This window comes from Gopherus flavomarginatus, chromosome 4 (assembly GCF_025201925.1).
Source record: "Gopherus flavomarginatus isolate rGopFla2 chromosome 4, rGopFla2.mat.asm, whole genome shotgun sequence".
Taxonomy (NCBI): domain Eukaryota; kingdom Metazoa; phylum Chordata; order Testudines; family Testudinidae; genus Gopherus; species Gopherus flavomarginatus.
Window position 1 is genome coordinate 207,727,158 of NC_066620.1, and position 24,898 is coordinate 207,752,055.

Consider the following 24,898-nt stretch of genomic DNA (forward strand, 5'->3'; position numbering starts at 1 on the left):
GTGCATTTACCTACCTCCCCTGACAAGAGAGGGTGTGTCATAAACAGATAGCTAAGGGTTAATGTCTCTTTCACCTGAAGCACCTGACCAGAGGACCAATCAGGAAACCGGATTTTTTCAACTTTGGGTGGAGGGAATTGAGTGTCTAAGTCTTTTGTGAGTCTGCCTGCTTTCTCTGAGCTTTGGAGAAGTACTTTCTACTTTCTAGTCTTCTGTTTCTAAGTGTAAGGACAAAGAGATCAGATATTAAGTTCTATGGTTTCTTTTCTTTGGTATTTGCATGAATATAAGTGCTGGAGTGCTTTAATTTGTATTCTTTTTTAATAAGGCTGTTTATTCAATATTCTTTTAAGCAATTGACCCTGTATTGTATCATCTTAATACAGAGAGACATTTGGATGTATTTTTCTTTCTTTTTATATAAAGCTTTCTTTTAAGACCTGTTGGAGTTTTTCTTTACTTCAGGGAAATTTAAGTCTGTACTCACCAGGGAATTGGTGGGAGGAAGAAATCAAGGGGAGATCTGTGTGTTGGATTGCTAGCCTAATTTTACATTCCCTCTGGGGGAATAGGAAAGTACTTTTTGTTTTCAGGATTGGGAACAGAGAGGGGGAGTCTCTCTGTGTAGTTTCACAGAGCTTGTGTCTGTGTATCTCTCCAGGAGCACCTGGAGGGGGGAAGGGAAAAAGGATTATTTCCCTTTGTTGTGAGACTCAAGGGATTTGGGTCTTGGGGTCCCCAGGGAAGGTTTTTCAGAGGGACCAGAGTGCCCCAAAACACTCTAATTTTTTGGGTGGTGGCAGCAGGTACCAGGTCCAGGCTGGTGGCTAAGCTTGGAGGTTTTCATGCTAACCCCCATATTTTGGACGCTAAGGTCCAGATCTGGGAATAAAGTTATGACAGGGTGGTAGAGTCATGCCTTCATCTCTGCTCATGTGTGTCTCTACAGTCTCACCATCACTGTCACTTCTCTCCACAACATTATATTCTGAAGTTCCACCACTTAGCTCAAGTCTCTGTGCTTTCACTGGCTAGCAGAGAACCTCTCTGCAACGGTCTTTTCTGCATTACTTGTGGTCAAAATGCTATTTCTTTATCACTTCTAACATCCGTTCCCTTAAATGAGCTTATCACTAAATCCACATCTAATAATCACCAGGAAAGAACCAGGACACTCAAAACAGACTACTCACCTCTGTCTCTAAACACCGGGGGCAGAGAATCACATAGTTTCTAGAACACCTTAAACTAACACACATTTTCCAAGGAGAGGAGGGTATTTAAATCCTCAAGAGCATTTACTTGGACTTTGCTTCACTGCCCACTACTTAGCAAATTATGTTCAAGTTAGGGTAACCTCCTCAGTTAGGGTTTGCTAAATACAGTTCTGCTTCCCTTTACTCACATACTCAGGAAAAAAAAATTCATGACCCTTCCATTGAATACAAATTAATTTTAAACCCAAACAGGCAAAATTGATCAGTTTGGCAATACTGATCTGTGTGCTGAGTCCCTAGGCAGAGTCGTGTGTTTATTCAAATACAATCTGCTGCTAAGGTCTTTTCCAGCAGTCTGTCACTAGGTGTCAGCAGAGAGTTCATTCAGTCCCTGCTTTCAGCTGGTTTGGCTGAAACCTTACACTTGTGTACAATGCAGGGTCATGAAACGTTGTTATCCTTATTGCATAAATCAAGGGCAGCAGAACTGTTCTTAGCATGCCCTAGTTCTGGAAAGAAGCACAATATTGTACATATATCACCTGTAAGAGTTTCCTGGACTGAAGCGCCATAGAGCTTGATCACCAAATAGAAGCAGAGTCCTCCAGAGTGACATGCAGGAGTCTCCATAGACTGAGTACAAAGTTGGCTCCTGGGGGAGAGAGGGATGTGAGAGACACACATGCTCTGTGCGTCAGTATGAGTGGGACTTTAACAAAAGAACTGGCCAAATACCCTTTGCTCTTCCCTCCTTCTTTCCTTTTCTGTCCTTTACCCTCCTCTCTACCTCCCTTCCTTCCCAACCTCTGCCCTGCTCTCCTGTCACCTTCTCTCCTTTCTCTTCTTTCTGTCTTAATCTTAACTCTCTCTTTTTTTCTTACCTCTTCACTCTCTTCCATGCCTCATCTTTCTCACCTCCCCTACCTTCTCCCTCATTCTTCCCCCCTTTTCTTGATGTCCTCATCCCTAATTCCAGAAATCCTCCCAAATCGAACTTCCCGCAGCCATAATGCTAGTTAATTAATAGATGATGAACAAATACAGCCCTATGAGGGACACACCCTGTTCATTTGGATAACTAGTATGTCTGGATAAAGGGAATTAGGATAACTGGAATTATCCTGTAAATTGATTTTAACTCAGGTAGTTTTAAAATTACCACATTTTCATTTGAACAAATAAATCACATATATTACTGCTACTTATCCATTAAAATTGGCAGGAAGGTGTGTTCTCCCTCATTGCTTCTCTGGAGCCCTGAGTGGTTTCTGAAGATAGCTAGAAAGATCATTCAGGTAGTTCATTGCCTTAAGGGGTTATGACAGCTGCATTCTTCTCTTTCTGGATCACACAGGCATCTCCCTAAATTGGACTTTAAAGGAAGAGTTATTAGGGGGATTATCTGACTTTATGACGTGACTTTAGCAGTTGCCAGATGGGGCGGTGGCTCTCAGTAGTCAGATGATAAGAGCCCAACTTGCTGTCTCTCTCAGCCACATATTTTTGGCTCAGTGATGGACAGTTTGACTAAAACAGCCTGGTTTATAAAGATTCTGAAGGTTTGGTTTCTACTTGGTAAAACTGTGGGGGGTAATCAGAAAGTGACCCATGGTTCTAGTGAAGATTTGAAATGTCCGACTTCAATTTGAATGTGGCAATTGTTGCAACTTTGGGAAATTCCATCATCTTTTTGCCAAAAAATCTTGAGCCATCCCAGTTTGCATAGGACATGTTAGGCCACAGTGGTTTGTGCAAAATGTCTTGGGACATATAATGAACATTTATTGGTTTAGCTCTGGTTAGTAACTTACTTCTGCAGGCCACTTCTCATTGCCTCTCTGTGTTGTGTTCGTTGGCCAACTTGATAAGACTCTGTGTCCTTCCCCATGTGGCTGTTTCTGCTGCAAAGAGGTTAATTTTGAAGTCAGAAGAGAATCTTTATTTAAAGTATTTTACAATCATGGAAATGTAGGACTGAAAGGGACCTCAATCAGAAAAGACCCATGGTTCTAGTGAAGATTTGAAATGTCCAACCTCAATTTTAACATTGGAATTGTTGCAACTTTATCCCTCTGAAATTTCATCATCTTTGGGCCAAACATCTTGTGCCATCCCAGTTTGCATAGGACACGTTAGGCCACAGTGGTTTGTGCAAAACATCTTGGGACATATAACGAACATTTATTGGTTTAGCTCTTGTCAGCAAGTTACTTCTGCAGGCCACTTCTCATTCACCTCCCAGTCTTGTGTTCTTTGGTCAAACAATATGATTCTGTGTTCGCCCCACCAGTTATAAAAATCTGTAATGACAGGGATTCCACAACCATCCTTGGAAGCCTATTCCAGAGTTTAATTTAGTTAGAGAGTTTTCCTAATATCTAAACTAAATCCCCCTTGCTGAAAATTAAGCCCATTACTTCTTGTCCTACCTTCAGTGGACCTAGAAAACAGTTGATCACCATCTTCTTTATAACAGCCCTTTACATATTTGAAGACTGTGATTAGTGCCCACCCCGACCCTCACCCCGCCCCAAGTCTTCTTTCCAAAAGCCTAAACATGCCCAGGTATCTTCACCTTTCCTCCCAGATCAGGTTTTCTAAATGGTTGATCCCTTTTTGATGCTCTCCTGTGGACTCTGTCTTTGGTTGGCTACATCTTTCCTTAAGTGTGGCATCCAGAATTGGACACAGCACTCCAGATGTGGCCTCGCTAGTGCTGGGCAGAGCAGAGCAATTACCTCCCACGTCTTATGTATGATACTTGTGTTAATACACCACAGAGTTATATTCACCTTTTTTACAACTGCATCTCATTGTTGACTCATATTCAATTTGTAATCCACTATAGCCCCTAGATTCTTTTCAGCAGTACAACCACCTAGCCAGTAATTCCCCATTTTACAGTTGTGCCTTTAATTTTGCCTTCCTTAGTGAAGTACTTTGCACTAGTCTTTATTGATTTCCTTTACATTTTATTCAGAGCAATTCTTCATTTTAGAAAGCTTCTTTTATATTCTAATCCCATTCTTCAAAGTGCTTGCAACCCCTCTCCCCCGAACTTGGTATCATGTGCAAATTATATAAGCACAGAAATATTTTACTGTTAGAACTAATCTGGTCTAATTACCATAAAGTAAAGCAATGTAACCCTACAGTGGGGTTACAGTTCTACTGAGGAAAAGATGCTTATTAGAGATGGTCAGAAAATATCTGATGAAACTTGGTTGGAAACCCCATTACTGGGGATGGAAAGAACCTTCTCATCTGTAGAAATCCTAATAGGAGACTTTGATCACCCAGAAACAGACTGATTTCCTGACTTATAATAAATTCTAGTTGTGAAAACACAAAACTAACAAGTGCCCATTTATCATGGTGGAAGGGGTAGGGACCTTCTATTGTCCCTCTAATTGAAAATCCATTTTTTTAAAGGAAAGAAGATTAAAAAATAAAAACATTAATCTCTCTTGAATGATAAATCCACAGATGAGTGATTGGGCCACCATGGTCAATGCAACTGTTTGTATTTCTACACACTTACATGAACAGATCAGTATTTTGTCTATACCACTGCTACTAATCCATTTCATTTGTTGTTTTCAAGAGAAGCAGGTTCTCTCACAGCTTGATTTATAACCCCATCTCATTGCTCCATGGTACTATTTTCATGGCATACAAATGGAAAAGAGATAAAACAAAAGTATCTTGCTGGAAGATTGCAATGGAACGCTACTCCTTAGAATAAAGAACAATACAGCAAAAGAACTCCAAAACAGATAGAGACAAAGCAGGCTGCTCCCTAAAACAGAGAGGCTCAACTCACTCCAACTTACTTTAGGCTTTTTCTCTGAAGACTGACTGCCAACAACACAGCTTGCACAGTTCCCTCAGAGCCCCATAGCCTGCAAGAGGGATCAAGATACCCCTTCCGGACGTGAAGTGCTAGTTTGTACTTTAACACAGTTTTCCATGTACCACACATGGCAGCCAGATTTCCTGTCCTATTATTATAATGAAGAATTAAAGGAAAACATAAGGGGTGTCTAAGCTGGGCCCTCTGCACTGTATGCCCCCTCTGTACTGCTCATTGCTTCGCTGTCAGCACTTTCACCACACAGTCCTCCCCCTTTTCTTCCACACTGGTATCTCAGAGCTCTGAGCGTGTCACTCTCCATAGAGTGAATACATCCCAGCTCTTTCCCTTTCCACCTCCTCAACACCTGGGACTTATTCCCTACAAAAAAAAAGCTTTTATGTAATCCCACCTGTGAACCCTACAGCACCCAGGTGTCCTTTCCAATGCCAGACACTCTGCAACAGGTTCTCCTATTGCCAAGGGACTTCCTCTCCCTCTCACTAAATCCAACAGGCCCAACCCCTTCACCACCTTCTATCTCCCTTCTCTCTTCTATGCCTGCTTAGGAAATAGCACATACCTAGTCCTTATGCAAACAGTTCCCATCATTATCTGGTCTCCCAATTCTAATGCCTGGCTCCTATTTCCTTCTTCAGAAAAATCCCCCCAACACACACACGCACACACTTACTTCAAAGCCCTGGTTCCCCAATATATTACCCAAATATATTCCTCTGAGTCCCCTCAATCCCACCCCATGTCCCAGTGACCCAGATCCCCTCCCCATAACTCTATCCCTGACTGACACAGACAATGATACCCAGCTCCACCCCACAAAGGGTCCTGGTCATTGCCCATGTCGGGGAGTGAGGCCTGCAGCATTCTCAACTCCCTGAGGTGTCTGCTGCCAGTGAATCTCCAACCCCCAATCCCTTCTGTGTGTCTCTGAGTTCCTCCAATCTCACCTCACATGTCCCAGTTTACCCAATCCCCCCATGTAACTCTATCCCCTCTAACTTCCACACCATGTGCCTCAGATCCCACTACATGTCCCTTTCCTCTTCAACACCCCCCCCATTCCTCTAACTCCCAATCCCCAGACCCCAAAGCTCCCCTGCCTCACACCCTAGGGGCCCCAATGGCCTCTTCCTCCCTTCTGTCTCCAGGCTGCTATGCTGTCCCACTCTTCCCTCTTCAGCGGCAGGGCCAGCTTTAGGAAGTGCGAGGCCCAATTCGAACATTTTCGGCCGGGCCCTGGCAGGGATGACTAAAAAAAAAAAAGAAAAAGTGTAAAAAAAAAAAAGCCTTTTATTTCTTCCATGTATTATTTACTTTTCATAACTATATAAATAATACAATTATATATTATGTACATTGCATCATATATGCTGTTGATTGCTTATTAATGACCACCATTTCACATGTGTGGGTCCCTGCCACTCCCTGGGGGTGTGCACATGTGTGGGTCCCAGCTGCTCCCTACCCCCCTCATTGAAGCAGGTGTGCAGGGTTACTGCCCTGGGAAAATGCAGAGCAGCAGTGGACATGGGGCTGGTTGGAGGCAGGGCAGGGGCTGACTGGAGGTAGGGTCTAGCTGCAGGCAGGGAAAGGGGTGCAGGGATGGCTGGAGACGGGGGTGTGCGGTGGGCTGGCTTCAGGCAGGGCCGCAGGGGGATGCAGCGGGGCTTGAGAGGGATGGAGACAGAGGAGTGCAGAATTGGCTGGCTTCAGGCAGGGGGGTGCAGCAAGGATTGGCTGGAGACAAGGCAGGGGGTGCGGGGCTGGGTGTGGGCAGGGCTGTGTGTGGGGCTGGCTGGCTTTGAGCAGGGCCACAGAGGTATGTGGCAGGGGTTGGCTGGAGACAGGGCAGGGGGTTTGGCAGGGGCTGGCTGTGGGCACGGGGTGCAGAGCTGGCTGCAGGCAGGGGGGGCAAGGCTGGTGCTGGCAGGGCAGGGAGTGCAGCAGAGGCAGCTGGAGTCCCCGCCCTTTAAATAGCCCCCAAGGCTCCCGCTATCCCAGGGCTCTAGGGGTTATTTAAAGGGCCCGGGGCTCCCCTGCTTCTACCCCCCTGGACCTTTTAAATAGCCGCGGGAGCCCTGGAGAATACATGGGGGCGGGGGAGCTCCGGTGGCTATTTAAAGGACAGGGTGGCAGAGGCAGCTGGAGCCCCAGCCCTTTAAATAGCCCCCGGAGCTCCCCACTATCCCAGGGCTTTGGAGGCTATTTAAAGGGCCCAGAGCTCCAGCCGGGAGAGTAGGGCTGCAGGGTAAGGCTTGCGCTCCGGCCGGGGCTCCGGGGCTTGACCCGCGCCGGCCGGGGCTACAGCCGGGGCCGCGGGGCGGCTTGCCACGCTCCGGCCGGGGCTCCTGGGCTTGCCCTGCTCCGGCCGGGGCTCCAGCCGGGGCAGCGGGGCGGCTTGCCGCGCTCTGGCCGGGGCTCCAGCAGGGACCGGGGGTGGCTTGCCCCCCTCCAGCCGAGGCTTCAGCTGGGAAAGCAGGGCTGCGGGGCTTGCCGCGCTCCGGCCGGGGCTCCAGCTGGGAGAGCCAGGCTGTGGGGCAGCCGCACTCCCGCCGGCACTTTGGTCAGGGGAGCGGGGCCCTGGAAGACCCCAGAGCAGACCGCAGCTGGGGTAAGTAAAAAAAAAATTTAAAAGACGCTTAAGGCACAGGTCCCTCTTAGGCGCGGGGCCCGATTCTGGGGAATCGGCTGAATCGGCCTAAAACCGGCCCTGTTCAGCGGACTCCCCAGGGGGGCTGCTGTCCTCTCAGTCAACAGAGAAACTGATAGATCTACAGGGGGAGGGACAGAGCCCAACCTTACATGAAGACTGAGCTCTGCTGACTTGCAGGGAGCTCCATCAACTATAATCATGTTCAGATCCTGACTTTGTCATGGCAAAGACTGTCAAAGTCATTTTAGAGGGACTTGTTGTGCCCTTGTGCTGTATGACACACAAATATGCCTATATCATAGAAATGGAAGGGATCTTGAAAGGTCATTGAGTCCAGAATCCTGTCTTCACTAGCAGGGCCAAGTACTGATTTTGCCCCAGATCCCTAAGCGGACCCCTCAAGAATTGAACTCACAACCCTGGGGTTTAGCAGGCCAATGCTCAAACAACTGAGTTATCCCTCCCACCACTGGGAACAAAAATACTAGGCCTGGCTTCCCATGGAGACTTCTGCTCAAACAATTTTGATTGGCTACAGGAGTAGGAAACATGGAGGCCAACTGGAGGGATCCCAATAGTTTAAAAGGAGAATACTCAATTCCTGAACACCACATGATGAGTTTTCCCTTTCTTTTCCCCTATAACAAGCATCAGCTTTGGCAATAACTGTCTAAAGTAGAGACATAAAATATCAATGTACCAAATGTGGAAACCAGTGGCACTTGCAGATGCCAAGCATCAGAACCATTGCCAGCACTGACTCCAGCGCTTGCAAACCCATCTACAACTCCAACGCTAGATGGCACCAGCGGACCTGAACTGGCAGAAGCAGCAGACAACCCTATCCCAGAGGCTCAGCCAGAGCCTGAAATATCACAGATGGCACCAGCGGAGACTGGTTCACAATCAGCGAAAACAACCCCATCACCTACATCGCATCCAGAGAGACCAAGCCCAAGTCCACAGTCTAAGGAAGAACTGGTGTCTCCAGCATCAAGGGAACAGTTCCAGGCTGAGCAGGAAGCAGATGACAGCCTTCAGAAAGCTTGAGTGGTGGCACGGAGCACCCCACCGCCTCTCAGCTCTTCTAACCGATCCCAGTTTGTTGTAGAACAAGGACTTTTATACAAGGAGACTCTTTCTGGTGGACACCAGGAAGACTGGCATCCACAAAAACAGTTGGTGGTTCCAACTAAGTACCCAGTAAAGCTCTTAAGCTTAGTCCATGATCATCCCAGTGGCCATTCTGGGGTGAACAGAACCAAAGACTGGTTGGGGAAGTCCTTCCTCACACACTACTATTTCAGATCTGATGACAATATATATCTTCAGATCAGTGGCACCGCTATGGGCACCCGCATGGCCCCACAATATGCCAATATTTTTATGGCCGACCTGGAACAATGCTTCCTCAGCTCTCGTCCACTCACGTCCCTTCTCTACCTATGCTAAGTTGATGACATCTTCATCATCTGGACCCATGGGAAGGAGACTCTGGAAAAATTCCACCACGATTTCAACAGCTTCCACCCCACCATCAACCTCAGCCTGGACCAATCTACAAGGGAGGTCCACTTCCTAGACACCACGGTGCAAATAAGTGATGGTCACATTACCACCACCCTATACCGAAAACCTTCCGACCACTATGCCTACCTTCATGCCTCCAGCTTCCATCCTGGGCACATCACACGATCCATTGTCTACAGCCAAGCACTGAGGTACAACCGCATCTGCTCTAATCCCTCAGACAGAGACCAACACCTACAAAATCTCCACCAAGCATTCTCAAAACTACAATACCCGCACGAGGAAATAAGGAAACAGATCAACAGAGCCAGACGTGTACCCAGAAGCCTCCTACTGCAAGACAAACCCAAGAAAGAAACCAACAGGACTCCACTGGCCATCACATACAGTCCCCAGCTAAAACCCCTCCAACGCATCATCAGGGATCTACAGCCCATCCTGGACAATGATCCCACACTTTCACAGGCCTTGAGTGGCAGGCCAGTCCTTGCCCACAGGCAACCTGCCAACCTGAAACATATTTCACCAGTAACTGCACACCACACCATAGGAACTCTAGCTCAGGAACCAATCCATGCAACAAACCTCGATGCCAACTCTGCCCACATATCTACACCAGCGACACCATCACAGGACCTAACCAGATCAGCCACACCATCACCGGTTCATTCACCTGCACGTCCACCAATGTAATATATGCCATCATATGCCAGCAATGCCCCTCTGCTATGTACATCGGCCAAACTGGACAGTCGCTACGGAAAAGGATAAACGGACACAAATCAGATATTAGGAATGGCAATATACAAAAACCTGTAGGAGAACCCTTCAACCTCCCTGGCCACACTATAGCAGACCTTAAGGTGGCCATCCTGCAGCAAAAAAACTTCAGGACCAGACTTCAAAGAGAAACTGCTGAGCTTCAGTTCATCTGCAAATTTGACACCATCAGCTCAGGATTAAACAAAGACTGTGAATGGCTTGCCAATTACAAAACCAGTTTCTCCTCCCTTGGTTTTCACACCTCAACTGCTAGAACGGGGCCTCATCCTCCCTGATTGAACTACCTCATTATCTCTACCTTGCCTGCATATATATACCTGCCCCTGGAAATTTCCACTACATGCATCTGACGAAGTGGGTATTCACTCACGAAAGCTCATGCTCTAAAATGTCAGTTAGTCTATAAGGTGCCACAGGATTCTTTGCTGCTTTTAGAGATCCAGACTAACACGGCTACCCGTCTGATACCTTCCACTGAGAGGGAATGGGCAAGGACGTTGCTAATTATGTCCGGTCTTGTGAGGTGTGCCGAGTGAGAAAGCCCCAAGACCAGGTCAAAGCCCCTTTCCAGCCACTCCCCATAATTGAGGTCCCATTTCAGCGACTAGCTGTGGATAATCTGGGTCCTTTCCCAAAGAAGACGCCCAGAGGAAAGCAGTACATACTGACTTTCATGGATTTTGCTACCCGATGGCCGGAAGCAGTAGCTCTAAGCAACCCGAGGGCTAAAACTGTGTGCCAGGCCTTAGCAGACATTTTTGCTAGGGTAGGTTGGCCCTCCAACATCCTTACAGATTCAGGAACTAATTTCAATGAAAAACCTGTGGGAAGCTCATGGGGTGAATCACGTGGTTGCCATCCCTTACCACCATCTAACCAGTGGCCTGGTGGAGAGATTTAATGGAACTTTGAGGGCCATGATATGTAAATTTGTAAATGAAAAAAACTATAAACTCATTGCTTATAAAGTTGGCAGGTGACAAAAATTAAAGGACAGGTCGCTCATACAGAGGGATTTGGATCACTTGGTAAGCTGGGAACAAGTTAACAATCATACAGCAAAATCTAAATGTATGGATCTAGGAACAAAGAAGGTTGGCCACAGTTATAGGATGAGGGACTCCACCCTGGGAAGCAGTGACTCTGAAAAATGTTTTGAATGTTGTGGATGGATAAACAGCTGAAAAATGTTTAAAGGGTTAATACATAACTTGGATGCAGAAAGAGGGAAATATTGAGCAGGAGTAGAGAAATTATTTTACCTCTGTATTTTGCACCTCCAGATGTGACCACATCTTGAATACTGTGTCCAGTTCTACTGTCCACACTTCAGGAAGAATGATGATCAGTTGGAGAGGGTTCAGAGAAAAGCCACAGGAATGATTAAAGGATTAGAAAACATGCCTCACAGTGATTGAATTTTCTGAGTCTATCTCTTTATCTTAACAAAGAGAATGTTAAGGGGTGACTTGATCACAATTTCTAAGCATGTGTATGATGGAAAAGATTTAATAATGGGCTCTTCAATCAAGAAAATAAAAGTATTTTCTCATCCAGTGATTGGAAGTTGAAGCTAAACAAATTCAGTCTGGAAACAAGATGTAAATAGTTAACAGTGAAAGTAATTAACAATTAGAACAATTTACCAATGTATTCTCCATCACGGATAGCTTTTAAATCAAGAAATATGGCCTGGGGGTTCCTACCAGATACCTCTAAAAATATTTTGGGGAAGTCCCTTCAGACTAGATGATCACAATGGTCCCTTCGAACTAGAAGGTCACAAAGGTAATTCAGTACCAGGCAAACTGATTGAAACTATAGTAAAGAACAAAATTATCAGACACATAGATGAACACGATGAGTTGGGAAAGAGTCCATATGGGTTTTGCAAAGGGAAATCATGACTCGCCAATCTACTAGTATTCTCTGAGGGGGTGAACAAACATATGGACAAGGGTGATCATGGGAGAAGAGGGAAGGTCCTCTCATGGATCAGTAACTGGCTAAAATATAGGAAACAAAGGGTAGGAATAAATGGTCAGTTTTCAGAATGGAGAGACGCAAATAGTAGTGTTCCGCAGGGCTCTGTACTGGGACTGGGACTGTTCAAAATAGTCAGAAGTGATCAGGAAAAAGGGGTAAACAGTGAGTAGGCAAATGTTATTGATGCTACAAAATTACTCAAAGATAGTGAAGTCCAAAGCAGAGTGCAAAGAAGAGTTATAAAGGAATCTCATAAATCTGAGTGACTGGGCAACAAAGTGGCAGTTGAAATTCAATGGTGATAAATGCAAAATAAAGCACTTTGGAAAACATAATCCCAACTATATGTATAAAAAGATGGGGTTTAAATTAGCTGTTACCATTCAAAAAAGCAATCTTGGAATCATTGTGGAGAGTTTCCTGAAAACATCTGCTCAACACACAGTAGCACTAACAGAAAAAAACAGAAAGTTAGCAACCATTAGGAAAGGGATAGTTAATAAGACAGAATGTATCATGATGCTCTTTATAAATCCATGGCACGCCCAGAGTTTGAAAGCTGTATGCAGATGTGGTCGTCCCAGCTCAAAAAATATATGTTAGTATTGGAAAAGTTACAGACAATGGCAACTAAAATGATTAGGAGTATGAAACAGCTTCCTCATGAGGAGAAATTAAAAAGGCTGGACATTTTCAGCTTGTGTCCTCTTCCTTTGGCCTAACTCAATGAAAATACTCTTTGATCTAGGGGATTCAAGTGTTTGGATTGAAGTGTTTGGAAACATTCAATTGAGATAACAGGGTCTCTGCATATCCTTTTCCTTTGATGAAATGACAGACTTTCTATGAGCCTGTATTGTGCAGGAGGATACTGAACAGAACAAGATGCACATATCTGGGGAACGAGGCTGGCACTGGCAATTGACTGTGTCGCTTTGCAAGATGTCTTGCTGGAAGTTTTCCTCTAATTCAGCTGGGAGTGACTTTACATGCTAGGGGCTGTACATGAGCAGGACCATTTTTTTAGAACAAGCTTTTACTTCCTTTGGAAGTTGCTAGTGGTAAAGGGTGCAATATTGAAACAGTAAGTGACAATAAAAGGAACTCTCTAGGACTCTACCTGTGAAACCGCAGTGGAGTGAGGTTACTAATGGCTTCCTAAATGACTAATGTAAACATAATTCAGCTTTTACAATGTCCTTTTTAAAAGGGGAACTGTAATATAATTGAAATGTGAAAATGATAATAAAATTTTTGAATAATATTAAAAAAAAATGAGCAGGACCAGAAGTAGTTGCTTTCAGAGCGGAGCAGTGTAGGAGGCATAACAGGTTGGAAAACTGAGGGGATACAACTGTTCATTGGTCCAGTTTTCTACCCTGGGGAATGTCACAGTGGATACTTTAAGGAAAGCACAGCGAAAATCGAGTTTCAAATAGTCTAATATTAATATCCTAAAGGACATTTGGGCCACACTCTCATAAGGACCAGCCTGTCTGGAATGTCTAAGCTTGGCATTTGGTGATTGAGTAATTATTCGCAAGTACTGAGTCTTCACAAGAATGTCTGTGCAGAGTCTCATTGACAATCAGGTGTTCTGACTGGGAGGGACTTGCTTAAAACTTTCTCATTCTAAAAGTACCAGTCACCCAACCCAGTAATGAGCTGGTTTAACCCTGCTCAGCCAATCAGCATTTAATTACTGCCTAGTACATCAGTGTTTGGAATCAGAAAGAGTCAAAACCAAGGCAGCAAAACCATTTACTGCAGAAGCCAGGTGAGCAGTGAGTACACATGTTTAGATATAATAAATAAATAGATTCTGCTCTACATCCTTAGCTAATAGTCATTCGGCTTTTATCTTATGCGAGCACCCAGGGAGTCGGTGCCTAAGACGCCACTTTTGGAGAATGCTAATAGGAAGAACTTTTGTAAGAAAATGAGAATCTGCCTCCTTTACTGGGGAGTTAGGTGCAAAGGGAAGATCCATATGCAGAAGTCCAGCATATTTATCTTATGCGGTAAAGGCTCATGATTAAGCTGCAGAGGCCCCAGGTTCAGTCAGCTGGGGTCAATCTGCACACATTAAATGATGGGGAAATTCCTGCTCTACCTTGAATTTGAAATGTAACATTACATTGTCCTTGTTCTAATGGCTATAAACATAGAATGTGAGAGTTTCTTCCCTTTTTGCAGTACGGAGGGTGAGTGATGGCAGAAGATACTGTCAATGCAGGATCACTGTGAATCTGGCAGAAAACGCCTTGGATGCTTTTCATCTGGGCTGCAAAATATCTCACAAGCTGAAAAAAATCCACAAGAGAGCCCCTTTGTACCTCCTTATAGCTTATTCTTTTCCCTCTAATAAAAGTAGCTTGTTGTTGTGGTGTATTGCAAACATGCGTGTGAGCGTTTTGATTTGCACACAGCGACTGTTTTGCTATTACTTTTCCATAGAAATCCTTTTCTTCTGTTATTTTAATTAAATATAAATAAAATAAATGGTCACTGCCATATGTTAAGTGCACCCAAGTGTGTTCCTAGACCAGGGAACATACATATTTATATGTTTCAGGGAGCTCACATGGATAAATCTTTACCTTTTCCTTGGTTCTTTTACAAAGCCGTTTGGTTTGTGTTGTTGTCAGAGGAGTTGGGTTCAGTCTCACTTGGCTGCACAGTGTGTAACGCCCACATCAGCGCTCCACAGCCTGTCGACCCTCCCTCTGCTCCTCTCACACCCTTCTCTTGTGCCTGAGCATCCAGACCTTGCCCTGTGCAGCAGGCTCCCATGCAGGAGCCAGACCAGCAACACAAATCCCCAAAACCCAGGCTTAGAAACCAGACTAAATTTGCGCGTGAAGGTTTAACTGAGAGAGCTACATGGGGTCCTGCCATGGAGCAGGAGAAACAATGGAGCTCACAGCTGCTTTACCATTTCTGTGCAGCAGCAAAATATTGTTAACCTGGGGCACCATTTGGGGAAGGCCTCCTGCCCCCTGTTTTGTATCAGATTTGGGTGAAGAGTGCAGTGGAAAGGAATATGCTGCCCTTCCTCCCCCTGCCCCCACTGACTTGCTTAATTGTGGTTTGCAGCCATTCTGCTACTCCGTCCTCACCATGGGGCCACCATTGGCATTGCTCCTTGCCTGCTGATATGCTGTGTAGAACGGGGTAGGGGCTGATATCGGAGTGTTTCCTTCCCCTCACCCGTTGCCAAAGTGGGTGGGCAGCACACGTCCCTCACCTCAGCCACTGACCCGCACAGCTGCCCCCACTGTGCCAGCTAGGGACTGAGTATGACTGGCCCTGCAGCAGCAGCAGCTCCTTGGACACAGCCCCTCTCTGCACCCTGAGCTACACCCCTCTCGTCCCTACTTATCCCCCCCAGAACCTAATCTACACCCCTCCCAGCAAACATTCCCTAGCTACCCCCTAGCTGCACCCTGAGCTATACTCTCCTAGCAAACATTCCCTCGCTACCCCATCACTGCACCCAAAACTACACCCCTCCCAGCATCTGGAGCTACGCCCTCTCTACACAAAGTCCATAGCTATCCCCTACCTGCACCCCTGCCTGCATACAGCCCCTGGTTACCCCTACCCGCACTTTGAGCTACCTCCCTCCAGGAACACATCTCCTAGCTACCTCCTGCCTGGCCCTGCAAATACACTCGCTCTGGTACCTGAACTACCTCCATTCCTGCACACAGCCCTTATGGTGAATGCTTCAGGGACCAGCACTGGGGGGACTGGATTTTACTGGGAAAAGGTGTTGTGTGAGAAAAGAGTTTAATGTATGAACAAGGAAGACTGTGCAGACTAGTGGCTAGAGCACAGGACTGGGACACAGGAAACCTGGATTCTGTGCCTATTGGGTGATCTATAGGCCTGCTCCAAGAGGAGTTTGACCAATTAGTGCAAGTTCTGGGGCAGAGATTGACATGTAACCTGAAGTAAGAGATGGCATGTGACCCCCTCTAAAATCTCCTCCCATTCATTTCTAAATAAATATTATTTCTGTTTTCAAAGAATGACTGCTTGTGGGCCTATTCTTGATCAGAGGGCTGTATCTGTGTCCTTTCAAGGGCCAGCAAGGCTAGCTTGCTCTGGAAAGCCCTCTGTATATCAGAGACAAGCACCCTGATAATATCTTGGATATTCCTAGCGGGCGGATCACAACCTTTGTTACCAGTTCAAATAAATTCTAAATTAAGGTTTAAAATTAAAAGCTTTATTTCTAGATAGTATAATTGGCTTGATATAATTAGATCCAAACTTTCTGGTACCACCATAGGACCACCCCAAGGGCAGATTTGAGCCATGAGGGAAAGTTTCTGGGTGGAGTGACTCATCCAGAAGAACTGCGGGATGTGTTTGAGCTTCCATGTGTTCTTCTACTAAGTGTTCCCTCCATTGGATAGTCAAGTCACAGGATGAAATTTCTTAATTGTGGAAAAAAAGGTATTGAAAGAGTTTGTCAGGATCCCCCGTGATACTAGTATTCGGTAGATTTGTTCTTCAGCCAACTTAATCCCACAGGGAATTTTGTAACAATGTAACCATTTGGCGCATTCATCGCCATCCAGGTGTTTTGCACAAAATCATTAGAATACAGTTTTAAAATCTGGTCAAAAGGTAAACCATTGTTACGGTGATGGAAGGAAAACACACAGTGATAGCTGCAGGTAGGAGTATGGAGCTTTTATAATTGTCAAGCGTAGAACATAATGTCAGTAGAATTTTTATTTAAAAAATTTCATGCTGCTTCTAGGAAACAATGTGCTGTTTGGGTAGTGTCTGTATGAGTAGGGCCGGCTCTAGCCATTTCACCGCCCCAAGCACAGCAGCACGCCCCAGGGGGCGTTCTATCGCTCACCGGTCCCGCAGCTCCGATAGACCTCCCGCAGGCGTCCCTGTGGAGGGTCTGCTGGTCCCGCGGCTCCGGTGGACCTCCCGCAGACATCCCTGCGGAGGGTCCGCTGGTCCCGTGGCTCCAGTGGACCACCCGCAGGCATGCCTGCAGAGGGTCCACTGGTCCCGCAGCTCCGGTAGACCTCCCGCAGGCGTCCCTGCAGAGAGTCTGCTGGTCCCGCGGCTCCAGTGGACCTCCCGCAGGCGTGCCTGCGGATGCTCCACCAGAGCCACGGGACCAGCGGACCCTCTGCAGACACGCCTGCGGGAGGTCCACCAGAGCCCCTTGCTGCCCTCCCAGCAACCGGCAGAGCGCCCCCTGGGGCATGCCTCCTCAAGCACATGCGTGGCGCGCTGTGGCCTGGAGCAGGCCCTGTGTATGAGACAAATCACTCTCTGTGGTAGCTCTCCTCCAGGTACAAGGTGAGCCAACGTTCACCCATTTGGTTGTATGGTCCATCTGATACAGATGGTGCCTGGGCCACTCGTACTTTCTTTTAAAAATAGGTTACTGATATAATCCGCAGGTTATAACCTCTGATTGCATCACCCATCAAGCAGAAGGCGTCATTACTGTTTATCAGTTTTATTTTCACATCCATACTTGTCAAGGCTGATTCCCCACTCTGGCACTTTGAGTGCAGAAGATGGGGGCCCACAAGGATTGTAAAAATTAATACTTCCCACTCTAGGCTTGTATTAAACTCCCAGGGTTACAGCTTTTCTCTCACCTTGGATTGGTAAATGCTGCCACCACCCAAAAGTAAAAAAAAACCCTTAGACCCAAGAAGGAACACTTGGGAATTCTGCTTTGTGGGTACCCTCAAGCCCTTTCACCCCCCTATCCAGGGACATGCTGAGAAAGAAAATAAAGGAAATTAGCTGTTTCTACCAGCTACTCAAACAACATGCACAAACCTCTTAGGACATCAAAAATCCAACCCTGTTCTTAAAAAGGTAAATTGTATTAAAAACAAAAAGGAAGAAAATACATTTGGAACTTAGGCATTTGCTAGCTCTTTAAAGAGCAATTCCAAAAATTAAGCACCCAAAATAGCTTTCTTGGGGGTTCAGCTTAAAGATTACAAGCAAACAAAAGCATCTGGGGTTAGCACAGAGGAGTCCGCAAGCCTTAAAAAATAAAGAGAAATAAACCTAATCGCATCTTTCTAAACATTCCTAAATTACTTACATATTTGGGGATTTCAAATCAGTAATTCTAGGTACAATATGATGATTTCTAAGACCTGGTTTAAAGCATAGTCAGAGCCCTGACTTTGCTCTGCTCCCCCCCACCCCCGGCTCCAGAGAACAACCACAGACACAAAGGGAAGCTTCCTTCCCAATTTTAAAAAGTTCTAGTCGTCGCATTGGCTCTTTTGGTCAGGTGCCTTTTTCTTTACCTGGAGGACTTCTTTAACCCTTCATAGATAGAGCAAGCAGAGAAAAGCTACCAAGAGGGATTTTACAGCAAACTGTCTGGCTGTGTGTCCATAAAAGGAAGCTACAACCCTACCCCCACCTTCATTTATCATAATACTCTTCAACAGAAGTTTTTCTTGAAAAAACAGGTCGATATGTAGATGACCTTGCTGGAGACAAGAGAATGACTGTCACTCAGGGCTGCCCAGAGGATTCAGGAGACCTGGGGTCTTCGGTGGTGTGTCCCTCTTATCTGCTCTGGCACCGCAGAGCATTTTCCTCGTGTCCCCCTTACCAGCTGGAAGGAGGTTACTAGTGGAGTTCCTCAGGGATCGGTTTTGGGACCAATCTTATTTAACCTTTTTATTACTGACCTTGGCACAAAAAGTGGGAATGTGCTAATGAAGTTTGCGGATGACACGAAGCTGGGGAGTATTGCTAACACGGAGAAGGACCAGGATATCATACAGGAAGATCTGGATGACCTTGTAAACTGGAGTAATAGTCATAGGATGAAATTTAATAGTGAAAAGTGCAAGGTCATGCACTTAGGGATTAATAATAAGAAGATTAGATATACATTGGGGACGCATCAGTTGGAAGCAAGAGAGGAGGAGAAGGACCTTGGGGTATTGGTAGATCACAGGATGACTATGAGCCGCCAATGTGATATGGCCGTTAAAAAAGCTAATGCGGTTTTAGGATGCATCAGGGGAGGTATTTCTAGCAAAGATAAGGAGGTGTTAGTACCATTATATAAGGCACTGGTGAGACCCCACCTGGAATACTGTGTGCAGTTCTGGTGTCCCATGTTTAAGAAGGATGAATTCAAACTGGAACAGGTTCAGAGACGGGCTACTAGAATGATCTGAGGAATGGAAAACCTGTCATATGAAAGGAGACTCAAAGAGCTTGGCTTGTTTAGTCTAGCCAAAAGAAGGCTGAGGGGGATATGATTGCTCTTTATAAATATATCAGAGGGATTAATATTAGGGAGGGAGAGAATTATTTAAGCTTAGTACCAATGTAGACACAAGAACAAATGGGTATAAACTGGACACTAGGAAGTTTAGACTTGAAATTAGACGAAGGTTTCTAACCATTAGAGGAGTGAAGTTCTGGAACAGCCTTCCAAGGGGAGTAGTGGGGGCAAAAGACATATCTGGCTTTAAGATTAAGCTTGATAAGTTTATGGAAGGGATGGTATGATGGGATAGCCTAATTTTGGCAATCGATCTTTGATTATCAGCAGATAAGTATGCCCAGTGGTCGATGATGGGATGTTGGATGGGATGGGATCTGAGTTACTGCAGAGAATTCTTTCTTGAGTGCTGGCTGGTGATTCTTGCCCACATGCTCAGGGTTTAGCTGATCGCCATATTTGGGGTCGGGAAGGAATTTTCCTCTGGGGCAGATTGGTAGAGGCCCTGGAAGTTTTTCGCCTTCCTCTGCAGCGTGAGGCATGGGTCACTTTTTGGTGGATTCTCTGCAGCTTGAGGTCTTCAAACCACAATTTGAAGACTTCAATAACTCAGGCATAGGTTAGGGGTTTGTTATAGAAGTGGATGGATAGGGTTCTGTGGCCTGCTTTGTGCAGGGGGTCGGACTAGATGATCACATTGGTCCCTTCTGGCCCTAGAATCTATGAGTCTATCTATGAGTCTATGACCCAGCAGTTGTATCTTCCTGTTCTGGGTCATCAGGTTTGTCTGTCTCGCAAACACTTGATTCTCTCCGTCCAGCTCCATTGCTTCATCTTGTCCAGGAATATTTTTGTACAAAAGGCTAGCAAAAACATTGTAGTAAATATGTCATCGCTGTAACTGTGCACTGATTCAATAAAGACCCTGTAAGGGTAACAGTCATTGCTTTGGCTTATGAGGTGGTCTTCCAATGCGACATCAAACCAAGGCCAGCTCTAGGCACCACCAAACCAAGCACGTGCTTGAGATGGCACATTTTCAGAGCAGCATTCCAGCCATTTTTTTATTTTTTTGCTTCTGGCAGCAAAAGCCTAGAGCCGGTCCTGGCAGCAGCAGCACATCGCGTGCGGGGGGACAACGCCTGCACCTTGTGGCTGAGCTGGGCAGGCTCAGAGAGGGTGGCACTCAGGCTGGGGGCTGCCCTGAGGGGCACATGGCAGGGAGGATTCAGGTGGGTTTTGAGGCTGTAGGTGTGTCAGCTGGAAATCAGGTAACTGATGTCTTGTCTTCACTGCTGAATAGGGTGACCAGATAGCAAGTGTGAAAAATTGGGATGGGGTGGGGGATAATAGGGACCTATATAAGAAAAAGCCCCAAATATAAGGACTGTCCTTATAAAATAGGTGTGTCTATGCAATTACAGTCTTCTCCTGAGATCTTTTCCCCAACTTCATCACTACATGCCAGGGGAAAGTTCATTCACACCCTCCTTATGATAGGTTCATCTCACAAATTAAGCTATTTCTGTGCAATTGTCAACAAGCAGCTGATCAGACCTTTTGGTTGTTTAGACTTTATAACATTTCATTTGGATTCATTTCTAGAGATTTTCACTTCTCAACATATCAACTGAATGTATCACCTTCTACAATATAAAACAAAGGCCTTTTCCCCTTTATGAATAGTCAGTTTGACATGAATATTTATTACATTAACACAATTGTATTTAAAATAGACAACGCTGTAGGATGTATTTGCAATACTCTTTGAGATCAGATCTACTTGGTAATAAAACTTCCTCAAACTGCACACCCTGGTTACATAATGCTTAGTAGAGCTTTCAAATGTCTTTATAAAGAACAGGAGTACTTGTGGCTCCTTAGAGACTAATAAATTTATTTGAACACAAGCTTTTCTGGGCTACAGCCCAATTCATCGGATGCACAGAGTGGAACATATAGTAAGGAGATATATACACACATACAGAGAACATGAAAAGGTGAGAGTTATCCTACTAACTCTAAGAGGCTAATTAATTAAGAGAAAATGCTTTTGTAGTGATAATCAAGATAGCCCATTACAGATAGTTTGACAAGAGGTATGAGAATACTTAACATGGGGCAATAGATTCAATGTGTATAATGACTCAGCCATTCCCAGTCTCTATTCAAGCCTAAGTTGATAATGTCTAATTTGCATATTAATTCAAGTTCAGCAGTTTCACATTGGAATCTGTTTTTTAAGATTTTCTGTTGCAAAATTGCAAGATTGTCTGGCTATGTGGACTCTCTCCTCAGGCCCTACGCTACCAGCACTCCCAGCTATGTTCGAGACACCCCTGACTTCCTGAGGAAACTACAGTACTCTGGTGATCTTCCAGAAACCACCATCCTGGCCACTATGGATGTAGAAGCCCTCTACACCAACATTTCACACAAAGATGGACTACAAGCTATCAGGAACAGTATCCCCGATAATGTCACAGCTAACCTGATGCTTGAACTTTGTGACTTTGTCCTCACACAAAACTATTTCACATTTGGGGACAATATATACCCTAAAGTCAGCGGCACTGCTATGGTTACCCACATGGTCCCACAGTATGACAACATTTTTATGGCTGATTTAGAACAACGCTTTCTTAGCTCTCGTCCCCTAATGCCCCTACTCTACTTTCACTACATTGATGACATCTTCATCATCTGGACCCATGGAAAAGAAGCCCTTGAGGAATTCCACCATGATTTCAACAATTTCCATCCCACCATCAACCTCAACCTAGACCAATCCACACAAGCTGTCCATTTCCTGGACATCACTGTGCTAATAAGCAATGGTCACATAAATACCACCCTATTCCTACTGAAATACTGTACCTACTGACCGCTGTACTTACCTACATGCCTCCAGCTTCCATCCGGGACACATCACACGATCCATTGTCTACAGCCAAGCTCTAAGATACAACTGTATTTGCTCCAATACCTCAGACAGAGACAAGCACCTAAAAGCCCACGAAAGCTTATGCTCAAATAAATTTGTTAGTCTCTAAGGTGCCACAAGTACTCCTGTTCTTTTTGTGGATACAGATTAACATCGCTGCTACTCTGAAAAATGTCTATATAGTTTCTTAAACTTTCATTGATAACCTTTGCATTTTTTTTGCTCATTCAAAGATTTGTACATGATATTTCCATATGAAGTAAGACCTGGATCTACTGTATCTCTATTATGGATTTCTTGGTATAAAGTATATAATCTGGGTGGGAAAAAGGTAAAGGAGGAAGCTATATCCCATTTTAACAAGCGTGTGTGGTCAGTTTAGCTACCAACTGTTTCTCTTAGTCTAACTCTTCTGTGAAAATCAAAAGCAGCCTCTCTAACTTCATGTGCTTTAAAGGTTTAGGTCTAAATGATTCCAAGTATTCTGGACTATTTATGGATGTGTATGACATTATTAGTAGTAGTAAATTCCATGTTTTCATACTAATTGTAACATCAGACAAGTTTTTGTCTCACACAAGTTGCACGGTAAATACCTACAGACTGGTTCAAAGCCTGTTGAAGTCACTGGACAGTGTCCTTTTGACTTGACTAAATTCTCTGGAGAAATTCAAACACATCATATTTATCGCATGTGCTCAATATATAATTTGATGCCCTCCTTCCCCCAGCCCCAAAAAAAGACAAGGCTAGTTCTCGCCAAATCAGTGGGGGAAAAGATTTCAGGAGAAGACTGTATTTAGGTAGACACATATATTCTGCCTACTTAATCAGCAGACAGCCAGCTTTGTCAAAGCAATCAATTCAGGCCATGTAACCCTTCTGCCATGTGGTGTAGGCAGCAACAAATTCCAGGTTCAATATCAAGGGCTTCTTCTTAACAATACAAAGACAATCAGGTACAGACCCCTGTCATAAACAGATAGTTAAGGGTTAATGTCTCTTTTACCTGTAAAGGGTTAACAAACAGGGAACCAAACACCTGACCAGGGGACCGATCAGGAGACAAGATACTTTCAAATCTCAGTGGAGGGAAGCCTTTGTTTGTGTTTTTTGGGTTTTGCTTTGTTCTCTCTGGGTCCTGGAAGGGACTAGACATGCAACCAGGTTTCTTGCCAATCTCTCTGTTACAGTCTCTTCTATATTCAGAATAGTGAGTATTAAGGAACAGGCAGTTATAGTCTTTTTTAATTGGTTTTCTTTATTTGCAAATGTGTATCTGGCTGGTAGAGTTCTAATGTGTATGTGGATGGAAGTATTTTAAATTGTATCTCTGCTGGAGGAGGCTTTTTCTCCAGTTTCTATAAGCTGACAGACCCTGTAACTTTTACCATCTAAATTACAGAGACACCTGTTACTTTTTCTTTCTTTTTATTAAAAGTTTTGCTTTTAAGACCTGTCTGATTTTCCCCCCTTGTTGAGGCTCAAGGGAATTGAGTTAGTACTTAACAGGGAAGGGGAAGGGCGGGGGGAAGGGTGGAATCCCTTTGTTTTAGATTCAAGAAGTGTGACTCTGTCTATCTCTCCAGGATACCTAATTTCTCTGTGTTGTGATTCAAGGAGTTTGAATCACAGTAATCTTCCAGGGTAACCCAGGGAGGGGAAGGCTGGGAAAGGCAACGGTGAGGAAAGGGGTTTACTTTCCTTGCGTTAAGATCCAGGGGGTCTGGGACTTGGGGGTCCCCAGGGAAGGTTTTGGGGGGACCAGAGTGTATCGGGCACTGGAATTCCTGATTGGTGGTAGCTTATCAGATCTAAGCTGGTAATTAAGCTTAGAGGAATTCATGCTGGTACCCCAACTTTTGAACTCTAAGCTTCAGGTTGGGGAAAGATACTATGGCAAACCCACCTACCAATCTAAGAACCGAATGTCTATAACAATAGAAAACTTTTCCTAAAGAAGAAAACACAGCATTGATTTAGGAGCACACTGCAAAATGGATTTGAAAGTATACAACTAATAAGTAAAACACTCACCCTACAGTATCTTGAACAGTGTCCCTTTCCTCAGTTTTCCACCTTGCTGTGTGAAACCCAAGGAACAAATGTCTCTTTAACATGCCAATTCCTTTTTCCTTCCACTGTCCCCTACTTATAATTTGTTGTCTAAGATCAGGAATGTCCTCAGAGTCCGGACGCGGGTTTGGGTGAGTTTGTCTTTTGCACCTGAGGAGAGAGGGTGGTTGAGTGATGCCTCCACCTCTTCTCATTAGTGTCTCTGCAGTGTCCATCACTGCCACTTCTCTCCACAGCATTATATTCTGAGGTTCTACCACTTAGCCGAAGTGTCTGTGTTTTCACTGACTAGTAGAAAGCCTCTCTACAGCTGTCTTTTATGTACTGCTTTTAACCAAAATGCGACTTCCTTATCACTTCTAACATCCAGTCCCCTTCAATGAGCTTATCAGTAAATTCACATTTAGCAATTACTGAGGAAGAAACAAGACACTCAAAAGAGACTACTCACCTCTGTCTTTAAACATAGGAGGGAGAGTCAAATATCTTCTAGGACTGCTTAAACTAACCCACATTCTCAAGAAAGGCACATCTGTCTCTAATCCCCTCTAGCACTTGTTTGGATTTGGCATCACTG

The 24,898-nt window shown here is 44.9% G+C and overlaps 1 protein-coding gene across 1 annotated transcript in view; it reads left to right on the forward strand.

The window, feature by feature from the left end:
- The window catches only part of LOC127050130 (uncharacterized), a 166,667-nt gene extending 155,310 nt beyond the window's left edge, over positions 1–11,357 (forward strand). Inside the window, exons 2-3 of the mRNA XM_050951658.1 lie at positions 9,466–9,749; positions 11,341–11,357. Coding sequence (XP_050807615.1) covers positions 9,466–9,749; positions 11,341–11,357 — 301 coding nt within the window. The remainder of the gene's footprint in view (positions 1–9,465; positions 9,750–11,340) is intronic.
- The last annotated feature ends 13,541 nt before the right edge of the window (positions 11,358–24,898 follow it).